This window comes from Ranitomeya imitator, chromosome 10, assembly GCF_032444005.1.
Source record: "Ranitomeya imitator isolate aRanImi1 chromosome 10, aRanImi1.pri, whole genome shotgun sequence".
Taxonomy (NCBI): domain Eukaryota; kingdom Metazoa; phylum Chordata; class Amphibia; order Anura; family Dendrobatidae; genus Ranitomeya; species Ranitomeya imitator.
The window spans coordinates 3,749,918-3,763,823 of NC_091291.1; the positions used below are offsets into that span (position 1 = coordinate 3,749,918).

The window sequence follows — 13,906 nt, forward strand, 5'->3', positions numbered from 1 at the left end:
ACACTGCACAGCACCACTCCTCTTGTATATATACACTGCACAGTACCACTCCTCCTGTATATATACACTGCACAGTACCACTCCTCCTGTATATATACACTGCACAGTACCACTCCTCCTGTCCTGTATATATACACTGCACAGTACCACTCCTCCTGTCCTGTATATATACACTACACAGTACCATTCCTCCTGTATATATACACTGCACAGTACCACTCCTCCTGTATATATACACTGCACAGTACCACTCCTCCTGTCCTGTATATATACACCGCACAGTACCACTCCTCCTGTATATATACACTGCACAGTACCACTCCTCCTGTATATATACACTGCACAGTACCACTCCTCCTGTATATATACACTGCACAGTACCACTCCTCCTGTATATATACACTGCACAGTACAACTCCTCCTGTATATATACACTGCACATTACCCTCCTCCTGTATATATACACTGCACAGTACCGCTCCTCCTGTATATATACACTGCACAGTACCACTCCTCCTGTATATATACACTGCACAGTACCACTCCTCCTGTATATATACACTGCACAGTACCACTCCTCCTGTATATATACACTGCACAGTACCACTCCTCCTGTATATATACACTGCACAGTACAACTCCTCCTGTATATATACACTGCACATTACCCTCCTCCTGTATATATACACTGCACAGTACCACTCCTCCTGTATATATACACTGCACAGTACCACTCCTCCTGTATATATACACTGCACAGTACCACTCCTCCTGTATATATACACTGCACAGTACCACTCCTCCTGTATATATACACTGCACAGTACCACTCCTCCTGTATATATACACTGCACAGTACCACTCCTCCTGTATATATACACTGCACAGTACCACTCCTCCTGTATATATACACTGCACAGTACCACTCCTCCTGTATATATACACTGCACAGTACAACTCCTCCTGTATATATACACTGCACATTACCCTCCTCCTGTATATATACACTGCACAGTACCACTCCTCCTGTATATACACACTGCACAGTACCACTCCTCCTGTATATATACACTGCACAGTACCACTCCTCCTGTATATATACACTGCACAGTACCACTCCTCCTGTATATATACACTGCACAGTACCACTCCTCCTGTATATATACACTGCACAGTACCACTCCTCCTGTATATATACACTGCACAGTACCACTCCTCCTGTATATATACACTGCACAGTACCACTCCTCCTGTATATATACACTGCACAGTACCACTCCTCCTGTATATATACACTGCACAGTACAACTCCTCCTGTATATATACACTGCACATTACCCTCCTCCTGTATATATACACTGCACAGTACCACTCCTCCTGTATATATACACTGCACAGTACCACTCCTCCTGTATATATACACTGCACAGTACCACTCCTCCTGTATATATACACTGCACAGTACCACTCCTCCTGTATATATACACTGCACAGTACCACTCCTCCTGTATATATATACTGCACAGTACCACTCCTCCTGTATATATACACTGCACAGTACCACTCCTCCTGTATATATACACTGCACAGTACCACTCCTCCTGTATATATACACTGCACAGTACAACTCCTCCTGTATATATACACTGCACATTACCCTCCTCCTGTATATATACACTGCACAGTACCACTCCTCCTGTATATATACACTGCACAGTACCACTCCTCCTGTATATATACACTGCACAGTACAACTCCTCCTGTATATATACACTGCACATTACCCTCCTCCTGTATATATACACTGCACAGTACCACTCTGTATATATACACTGCACAGCACCACTCCTCCTGTATATATACACTGCACAGCACCACTCCTCCTGTATATATACACTGCACAGTACAACTCCTCCTGTATATATACACTGCACATTACCCTCCTCCTGTATATATACACTGCACAGTACCACTCTGTATATATACACTGCACAGCACCACTCCTCCTGTATATATACACTGCACAGCACCACTCCTCCTGTATATATACACTGCACAGTACCACTCCTCCTGTATATATACACTGCACAGTACCACTCCTCCTGTCCTGTATATATACACTGCACAGCACCACTCCTCTTGTATATATACACTGCACAGTACCACTCCTCCTGTATATATACACTGCACAGTACCACTCCTCCTGTATATATACACTGCACAGTACCACTCCTCCTGTCCTGTATATATACACTGCACAGTACCACTCCTCCTGTCCTGTATATATACACTACACAGTACCATTCCTCCTGTATATATACACTGCACAGTACCACTCCTCCTGTATATATACACTGCACAGTACCACTCCTCCTGTCCTGTATATATACACCGCACAGTACCACTCCTCCTGTATATATACACTGCACAGTACCACTCCTCCTGTATATATACACTGCACAGTACCACTCCTCCTGTATATATACACTGCACAGTACCACTCCTCCTGTATATATACACTGCACAGTACAACTCCTCCTGTATATATACACTGCACATTACCCTCCTCCTGTATATATACACTGCACAGTACCGCTCCTCCTGTATATATACACTGCACAGTACCACTCCTCCTGTATATATACACTGCACAGTACCACTCCTCCTGTATATATACACTGCACAGTACCACTCCTCCTGTATATATACACTGCACAGTACCACTCCTCCTGTATATATACACTGCACAGTACAACTCCTCCTGTATATATACACTGCACATTACCCTCCTCCTGTATATATACACTGCACAGTACCACTCCTCCTGTATATATACACTGCACAGTACCACTCCTCCTGTATATATACACTGCACAGTACCACTCCTCCTGTATATATACACTGCACAGTACCACTCCTCCTGTATATATACACTGCACAGTACCACTCCTCCTGTATATATACACTGCACAGTACCACTCCTCCTGTATATATACACTGCACAGTACCACTCCTCCTGTATATATACACTGCACAGTACCACTCCTCCTGTATATATACACTGCACAGTACAACTCCTCCTGTATATATACACTGCACATTACCCTCCTCCTGTATATATACACTGCACAGTACCACTCCTCCTGTATATACACACTGCACAGTACCACTCCTCCTGTATATATACACTGCACAGTACCACTCCTCCTGTATATACACACTGCACAGTACCTCTCCTCCTGTATATATACACTGCACAGTACAACTCCTCCTGTATATATACACTGCACAGTACCACTCCTCCTGTATATATACACTGCACAGTACCACTCCTCCTGTATATATACACTGCACAGTACCACTCCTCCTGTATATATACACTGCACAGTACCGCTCCTCCTGTATATATACACTGCACAGTACCGCTCCTCCTGTATATTTACACTGCACAGCACCGCTCCTCCTGTATATATACACTGCACAGTACCACTCCTCCTGTATATATACACTGCACAGCACCACTACTCCTGTATATATACACTGCACAGTACCACTCCTCCTGTATATATACACTGCACAGTACCACTCCTCCTGTATATATACACTGCACAGTACCACTCCTCCTGTATATATACACTGCACAGTACCACTCCTCCTGTATATATACACTGCACAGTACCACTCCTCCTGTATATATACACTGCACAGTACCACTCCTCCTGTATATATACACTGCACATTACCACTCCTCCTGTATATATACACTGCACAGTACCACTCCTCCTGTATATATACACTGCACAGTACCACTCCTCCTGTATATATACACTGCACAGTACCTCTCCTGTATATATACACCGCACAGTACCCCTCCTCCTGTATATATACACTGCACAGTACCACTCCTCCTGTATATATACACTGCACAGTACCACTCCTCCTGTATATATACACTGCACAGTACCACTCCTCCTGTATATATACACTGCACAGTACCGCTCCTCCTGTATATATACACTGCACAGTACCGCTCCTCCTGTATATTTACACTGCACATTACCCTCCTCCTGTATATATACACTGCACAGTACCACTCCTCCTGTATATATACACTGCACAGCACCACTCCTCCTGTATATATACACTGCACAGTACCACTCCTCCTGTATATATACACTGCACAGCACCACTACTCCTGTATATATACACTGCACAGTACCACTCCTCCTGTATATATACACTGCACAGTACCACTCCTCCTGTATATATACACTGCACAGTACCACTCCTCCTGTATATATACACTGCACAGTACCACTCCTCCTGTATATATACACTGCACAGTACCACTCCTCCTGTATATATACACTGCACAGTACCACTCCTCCTGTATATATACACTGCACATTACCACTCCTCCTGTATACAGGTCCTTCTCAAAAAATTAGCATATAGTGTTAAATGTCATTATTTCCCATAATGTAATGATTACAATAAAACTTTCATATATTATAGATTCATTATCCACCAACTGAAATTTGTCAGGTCTTTTATTGTTTTAATACTGATGATTTTGGCATACAACTCCTGATAACCCAAAAAACCTGTCTCAATAAATTAGCATATCAAGAAAAGGTTCTCTAAACGACCTATTACCCTAATCTTCTGAATCAACTAATTAACTCTAAACACATGCAAAAGATACCTGAGGCTTTTATAAACTCCCTGCCTGGTTCATTACTCAAAACCCCCATCATGGGTAAGACTAGCGACCTGACAGATGTCAAGAAGGCCATCATTGACACCCTCAAGCAAGAGGGTAAGACCCAGAAAGAAATTTCTCAACAAATAGGCTGTTCCCAGAGTGCTGTATCAAGGCACCTCAATGGTAAGTCTGTTGGAAGGAAACAATGTGGCAGAAAACGCTGTACAACGAGAAGAGGAGACCGGACCCTGAGGAAGATTGTGGAGAAGGAGCGATTCCAGACCTTGGGGAACCTGAGGAAGCAGTGGACTGAGTCTGGTGTGGAAACATCCAGAGCCACCGTGCACAGGCGTGTGCAGGAAATGGGCTACAGGTGCCGCATTCCCCAGGTAAAGCCACTTTTGAACCATAAACAGCGGCAGAGGCGCCTGACCTGGGCTACAGAGAAGCAGCACTGGACTGTTGCTAAGTGGTCCCAAGTACTTTTTTCTGATGAAAGCAAATTTTGCATGTCATTCGGAAATCAAGGTGCCAGAGTCTGGAGGAAGACTGGGGAGAAGGAAATGCCAAAATGCCTGAAGTCCAGTGTCAAGTACCCACAGTCAGTGATGGTGTGGGGTGCCATGTCAGCTGCTGGTGTTGGTCCACTGTGTTTCATCAAGGGCAGGGTCAATGCAGCTAGCTATCAGGAGATTTTGGAGCACTTCATGCTTCCATCGGCTGAAATGCTTTATGGAGATGAAGATTTCATTTTTCAGCACGACCTGGCACCTGCTCACAGTGCCAAAACCACTGGTAAATGGTTTACTGACCATGGTATTACTGTGCTCAATTGGCCTGCCAACTCTCCTGACCTGAACCCCATAGAGAATCTGTGGGATATTGTGAAGAGAAAGTTGAGAGACGCAAGACCCAACACTCTGGATGAGCTTAAGGCCGCTATTGAAGCATCCTGGGCCTCCATAACATCTCAGCAGTGTCACAGGCTGATTGCCTCCATGCCACGCTGCATTGAAGCAGTCATTTCTGCCAAAGGATTCCCCACCAAGTATTGAGTGCATAACTGAACATTATTATTTGATGGTTTTTTTGTTTGTTATTAAAAAACACTTTTATTTGATTGGATGGGTGAAATATGCTAATTTATTGAGACAGGTTTTTTGGGTTATCAGGAGTTGTATGCCAAAATCATCAGTATTAAAACAATAAAAGACCTGACAAATTTCAGTTGGTGGATAATGAATCTATAATATATGAACGTTTAATTGTAATCATTACATTATGGTAAATAATGAAATTTAACACTATATGCTAATTTTTTGAGAAGGACCTGTATATACACTGCACAGTACCGCTCCTCCTGTATATATACACTGCACAGTACCACTCCTCCTGTATATATACACTGCACAGTACCACTCCTCCTGTATATATACACTGCACAGTACCACTCCTCCTGTATATATACACTGCACAGTACCACTCCTCCTGTATATATACACTGCACAGCACCGCTCCTCCTGTATACATACACTGCACAGTACCGCTCCTCTTGTATATATACACTGCACAGTACCACTCCTCCTGTATATATACACTGCACAGTACCACTCCTCCTGTCCTGTATATATACACTGCACAGTACCACTCCTCCTGTATATATACACTGCACAGTACCACTCCTCCTGTCCTGTATATATACACTGCACAGTACCACTCCTCCTGTATATATACACTGCACAGTACCACTCCTCCTGTCCTGTATATATACACTGCACAGTACCGCTCCTCCTGTCCTGTATATATACACTGCACAGTACCACTCCTCCTGTATATATACACTGCACAGTACCACTCCTCCTGTCCTGTATATATACACTGCACAGTACCACTCCTCCTGTCCTGTATATATACACTGCACAGTACCGCTCCTCCTGTATATATACACTGCACAGTACCACTCCTCCTGTATATATACACTGCACAGTACCACTCCTCCTGTATATATACACTGCACAGTACCACTCCTCCTGTATATATACACTGCACAGCACCGCTCCTCCTGTATACATACACTGCACAGTACCGCTCCTCTTGTATATATACACTGCACAGTACCACTCCTCCTGTATATATACACTGCACAGTACCACTCCTCCTGTCCTGTATATATACACTGCACAGTACCACTCCTCCTGTATATATACACTGCACAGTACCACTCCTCCTGTCCTGTATATATACACTGCACAGTACCACTCCTCCTGTATATATACACTGCACAGTACCACTCCTCCTGTCCTGTATATATACACTGCACAGTACCGCTCCTCCTGTCCTGTATATATACACTGCACAGTACCACTCCTCCTGTATATATACACTGCACAGTACCACTCCTCCTGTCCTGTATATATACACTGCATAGTACCGCTCCTCCTGTCCTGTATATATACACTGCACAGTACCACTCCTCCTGTATATATACACTGCACAGTACCTCTCCTCCTGTATATATACACTGCACAGTACCACTCCTCCTGTCCTGTATATATACACTGCACAGTACCACTCCTCCTGTCCTGTATATATACACTGCACAGTACCACTCCTCCTGTGTGTATACACTGCACAGTACCGCTCCTCCTGTCCTGTATATATACACTGCACAGTACCACTCCTCCTGTCCTGTATATACACTGCACAGTACCACTCCTCCTGTATATATACACTGCACAGTACCTCTCCTCCTGTATATATACACTGCACAGTACCACTCCTCCTGTCCTGTATATATACACTGCACAGTACCACTCCTCCTGTCCTGTATATATACACTGCACAGTACCACTCCTCCTGTCCTGTATATATACACTGCACAGTACCACTTCTCCTGTCCTGTATATATACACTGCACAGTACCACTCCTCCTGTCCTGTATAAATACACTGCACAGTACCACTCCTCCTGTATATATACACTGCACAGTACCTCTCCTCCTGTCCTGTATATACACTGCACAGTACCACTCCTCCTGTCCTGTATATATACACTGCACAGTACCACTCCTCCTGTCCTGTATATATACACTGCACAGTACCACTCCTCCTGTATATATACACTGCACAGTACCACTCCTCCTGTAAATATACACTGCACAGTACCACTCCTCCTGTATATACACTGCACAGTACCTCTCCTCCTGTCCTGTTTATATACACTGCACAGTACCACTCCTCCTGTCTTGTTGTCACGACCCCTGGTTCTTTCTCAAGGGGTTTTATCTATATCCCTCTTCCCAGTTCCGGTTTGGAACTTGCAGCTCTCTGCCCCTCCCCCCCCCTTTCCTCTTACCCTCATGTCATACTGGGCACTGCACCTTGGATAATTAGTCACCAGAAAGGCTGCCTTAGTTTGGACTTGCTAATGGGCACACTGCAGCGAGGGCGATATAACTACTCCCACTCAGGCGGGAACGATAATTATTAAACCGTCGGTCGCTACCGGGTTTCCCAAATGCACAGGACAAATCCGCTGCCACCAGCTCCAATTCCTTAATTAATAACGGGTCTGGAGCCAACCCAAATTATTAGCGTAATTCACTACAGAGGATGTGACAGTACGTTATAGAGCAAGGAGTAACAAAGCTAGTAATTTTATATATTTTACTCCAAAAAGGTAGGCAGTGTTTACAAAATTATGAAAAGACTTTATAAAAGTAGACCAGTATCGCATGTACAAATAATTACAAATAAATAGGGATTAACAGAAGAAAATCGACTTATGATTCGTTCATATCGTGGCTGACCATGTGGATGGAGGAAGGGAGCATATGTCAAAATTCATCAGAGCAGCTTGCAGAGCTGCTGTTAGCTCTTTTCCTGGGCAAAGAGTGCCTCATAACTCAGCAAGGTTAAGAAATGCCCTCTGGTCCTGACATCAGAGTGGGCGGAGCTATGGAATGCATTCCTACTATCTCAGAGGGACTTCGAGTTAAGGAACATTCATATCCCCCCCGTAGCTCCAGGATGCAACCTCGTATAGCGACGACGGAATTACCATTGATCTTGTTTTGTGACTAGCATTCTGTTAAGACCAAACTTGACCTGGCTTTGCACCGCGAGTAGGCAGTAATTCGTTTCTCGGATACCCAGGGTACAGGAAATTGGAAAACACACTGGGTGATGGGCCGGCCAATGCACATACCAAATATATAACTTTCATATCTGTGTCACTAATTGGGGGTCAAATTATGCCTCACTATTAGGTTTCTCCATGAACAAAAGAGGTTTCAGACAAAAGACGGGTTTTCTGCACACTCCTGCATTCGAGAGGGAGGGGGGACAGAGCCCCACACTGGAGTTTCAAGTTACAGCTATATTGAAGGTGGAGGGAGTTGCCTGCAGGCCAAGAGAGAAGAAGAGCTTTCTATGCAGAGTTAAGAGGGGGGGTCGGAAAGCCCACAGCATGTGTCCGCTCAGCTCTTGGATGTAGCAGAGCTCAGTGTGCGTGATAATAGACAATCAAATACCTCATGTTCCTGACACTTGTGTTATATAACATTATATTATATGAATGTCTTTGCTGTGCCGTGTCATCACTCTTGTCACTGTATTTTGTCCCTCAGGAGCAGCGATCACAAGGGGATGATTTACGATTGCTGCAATCATTCGGAAGATGTAAAGCAGAAAAGAGCCATATGAAGCGACTGATCCTGGGAGCTTACAATCCTCGGAGGGTCCTGTCCTGTAACTTCACACTCCTTTATGATTTGCCTCTGAATCTCTTTAATAGACCCTCAGTGGTTTTATTATAACGTGCTGCTGCTGAAAAACTATGGATTCCCTGGTAATTGAACAGGGGGACACAGAGGAAAAACTTCTAGCACGGAAAGATGTGCTTAGACCTTTCCCCAGAACACGTAGGACGATGAAAGGTGAGGGCGGAATGATTGATGGAGACCACCAAGGGGCAGTATACTGCTTGCAATGATATATTCTTAAAAGTGCACAGACCCTAAATTATGGTCCGAGAGTCATATCTCCCAACTTTGGAGAAACAAGAATGAAAAGCGCAGACTTTACAGTGCACAATGGCGTTTTTTTATTTACTACAAACCTGTACCCTAAACTCATCCAGTCTTTTATAGAACTCTGGCAAAAATTAAGAGACCCCCACATCAAACCCCTGTCATGGCCGCCCAATCTCCAGACCTGAACCCCACTGAAAACCTCTGGAATGTAATCAAGAGGATGATGGATAATCACAAGCATCACTCAAAGAACGGCTGACATTATTGTACCAGGAGCGGCATGTTTTTGTTATTATGACCATTTCTCATTTTCAGAAAAAAAATACAAAATTTATTGCTTGGAACTTCGGAGACATGTTTTCAGAAGATTATAGACTAAAAGAGCAATTTACATTTTACTCAAAAATATAAAGAGAAAATCAGACAAACTGGACATTTTGCAATGGTCTCTTAATTTTTGCCAGAGCTAGGTATGGCCACATAGAATTATTATCCTAGTAAGGTCCATTAGTATTTGCATACAATATGATGCCTCCACAACCTCCTGCAAACAATATGATGTCCCCACAGTACATTCCCCCCACACACTATGGTGTCCCCACAGTACATTCCCCCCACACAGTATGATGTCCCCACAGTACATTCCCCCCACACAGTATGATGTCCCCACAGTACATTCCCCCCACACAGTATGATGTCCCCACAGTACATTCCCCCACACAGTATGGTGTCCCCACAGTACATTCCCCCCACACAGTATGATGTCCCCACAGTACATTCCCCCACACACAGTATGATGTCCCCACAGTACATTCCCCACACACAGTATGATGTCCCCACAGTACATTACCCCCACACAGTATGATGTCTCCACAGTACATTCCTCACACACAGTATGATGTCTCCACAGTACATTCACCCCACACACAGTATGATGTCCCCACAGTACATTACCCCCACACAGTATGATGTCTCCACAGTACATTCCCCCCACACAGTATGATGTCCCCACAGTACATTCCCCCCACACAGTATGATGTCCCCACAGTACATTCCCCCCACACAGTATGGTGTCCCCACAGTACATTCCCCCCACACAGTATGATGCCCCCACAGTACATTCCCCCACACACAGTATGATGTCCCCACAGTACATTCCCCACACACAGTATGATGTCCCCACAGTACATTACCCCCACACAGTATGATGTCTCCACAGTACATTCCTCACACACAGTATGATGTCTCCACAGTACATTCCCCCTCACACAGTATGATGTCCCCACAGTACATTCCTCACACACAGTATGATGTCTCCACAGTACATTCCCCCTCACACAGTATGATGTCCCCACAGTACATTCCTCTCACACAGTATGATGTCTCCACAGTACATTCCTCACACACAGTATGATGTCCTCACAGTACATTCCTCTCACACAGTATGATGTCCCCACAGTACATTCCCCCCACACAGTGTGATGTCCCACAGTACATTCCTCTCACACAGTATGATGTCCCCACAGTACATTCCCCCAACACAGTATGATGTCCCCACAGTACATTCCTCACACACAGTATGATGTCTCCACAGTACATTCCCCCCCCACACAGTATGATGTCCCCACGGTACATTCCCCCACACACAGTATGATGTCCCCACAGTACATTCCTCACACACAGTATGATGTCCCCACAGTACATTCCTCACACACAGTATGATGTCCCCACAGTACATTCCTCACACACAGTATGATGTCTCCACAGTACATTCCCCCTCACACAGTATGATGTCCCCACAGTACATTCCCCCCACACAGTGTGATGTCCCACAGTACATTCCTCACACACAGTATGATGTCCCCACAGTACATTTCTCACACACAGTATGATGTCCTCACAGTACATTCCCCCCCCACACAGTATGGTGTCTCCACAGTACATTCCCCCCACACAGTATGATGTCCCCACAGTACATTCCCCCCACACAGTGTGATGTCCCCACAGTACATTCCTCACACACAGTATGATGTCTCCACAGTACATTCCCCCCCCCACACAGTATGATGTCCCCACGGTACATTCCCCCACACACAGTATGATGTCCCCACAGTACATTCCTCACACACAGTATGATGTCCCCACAGTACATTCCTCACACACAGTATGATGTCTCCACAGTACATTCCCCCTCACACACAGTATGATGTCCCCACAGTACATTCCCCTCACACAGTATGATGTCCCCACAGTACATTCCCCCCACACAGTGTGATGTCCCACAGTACATTCCTCACACACAGTATGATGTCCCCACAGTACATTTCTCACACACAGTATGATGTCCTCACAGTACATTCCCCCCCCACACAGTATGGTGTCTCCACAGTACATTCCCCCCACACAGTGTGATGTCCCACAGTACATTCCTCACACACAGTATGATGTCTCCACAGTACATTCCCCCCCCCACACAATATGATGTCCCCACGGTACATTCCCCCACACACAGTATGATGTCCCCACAGTACATTCCTCACACACAGTATGATGTCCCCACAGTACATTCCCCCCCCCACACAATATGATGTCCCCACGGTACATTCCCCCCACACAGTATGATGTCCCCACAGTACATTCCTCACACACAGTATGATGTCCCCACAGTACATTCCTCACACAGTATGATGTCCCCACAGTACATTCCTCACACACAGTATGATGTCTCCACAGTACATTCCCCCCCCCACACAATATGATGTCCCCACGGTACATTCCCCCCACACAGTATGATGTCCCCACAGTACATTCCCCCCACACAGTATGATGTCCCCACAGTACATTCCCCACACACAGTATGATGTCTCCCATGTACATTCTACCACACACACAGTATGATGTCCCCACATACAGTGTGATGTCCCCACCACCCTCCACATACCATATGATGCCCCCACTTTCCCGTCTGTCCTTCTTGCTGCCAGTCATGTGACCAGAGAATATTGTGTGATCTCAGGGTCCTACAGGGCCTTTCTTCTCTACATACAACAATGTCATTGGAGATTGGGGAACCATCAGATCCCTACTCCAGTTAGTCAAATTCAGGACTGTGCCGCTGCATCCAGGACCATGGGGGGATATGTCAGGTGGTGCTGGGGTGGGAGTGCCTTGATCAGTGCTGGTAGAAGTGTGGAGTGGTGTGCAGAGATCTCCAGAACAGGCTCCTGATCTTTCCTTCTTTCCCGCAGCGTTCCTCCTGGGGATGAAGGACATCCTGTTCCGCGTGGGCGATGACTGGTATTTCCTCTTTGCTCTGGGGGTCATCATGGCTCTCATCAGCTTCACCATGGACTTCACCGTCTCTAAATTACTGAATGGTATATATTGTCCTCTACTTATTGTTACAGGCGGAGGATGTGCCACATGCCTAATCCTTGTGTTTCTGCCCCTTCATGTCTCCGCACAGCTCAGCGGTGGCTCCAGCAGGAACTGGGGGGCAACAGCCTGCTCAGATACCTCTCCTGGGTGGTGTACCCCATCGCCCTGGTCGCCTTCTCCACCGGCTTTGCTCAGAGTATCACCCCTCATTCTGGGGGTAAGAGCACTTATAATTGATTAGTTATATCCCATGATGCATCACTGCCTGCTGCTGTTATGTAAATCTTTCCGCTCCTGGGCGGAGCTTTGGTGTCACATGACCTGATAACAACATAAGTGGGAGGAGTCTGACTTGCAACTGTTGCAGAATTAGGATGCACAAACGGCTACAATGTAGAGACAGTAACCATGACAACGGTGGAGGGCGTGCACTGAGGGGTGGAGCTTATACACACAATGGAGGGGCTCTAGGGGAATTTTACAGAATTACTCGGTGACTTCACGCCTTCATGGGTCGTGTGAGATTCTGCAGTGACGTCACGTCCCGGGCACAGGAACAGCGCAATTTCTGGATGAAAAGCTGCCATATTCCTCTTTACCCACAGGCTCAGGAATCCCAGAACTGAAGACAATCCTCACCGGCGTCATCCTGGAGGAATATCTGACCATCAAGAACTTTGGGGCCAAGGTGGTGGGTCTGACCTGCACCCTGTCCGCGGGTAGCACCATGTTCCTGGGCAAAGTGGTGAGTGCTGGGGTAATGGTGCCATCTATATGGGGTCACTCTGTGT

General features: G+C 45.6%; 1 protein-coding gene across 1 annotated transcript in view; it reads left to right on the forward strand.

Annotated features, from left to right (window-relative positions):
* LOC138651669 (chloride channel protein ClC-Kb-like) overlaps nt 1-13,906 on the forward strand; it is a 74,089-nt gene that overhangs the window by 43,917 nt on the left and 16,266 nt on the right. Inside the window, exons 3-6 of the mRNA XM_069742056.1 lie at nt 9,333-9,641; nt 12,986-13,114; nt 13,204-13,332; nt 13,721-13,860. Of these exons, the coding sequence (XP_069598157.1) occupies nt 9,542-9,641; nt 12,986-13,114; nt 13,204-13,332; nt 13,721-13,860 (498 nt within the window). The 5' untranslated portion in view covers nt 9,333-9,541. The remainder of the gene's footprint in view (nt 1-9,332; nt 9,642-12,985; nt 13,115-13,203; nt 13,333-13,720; nt 13,861-13,906) is intronic.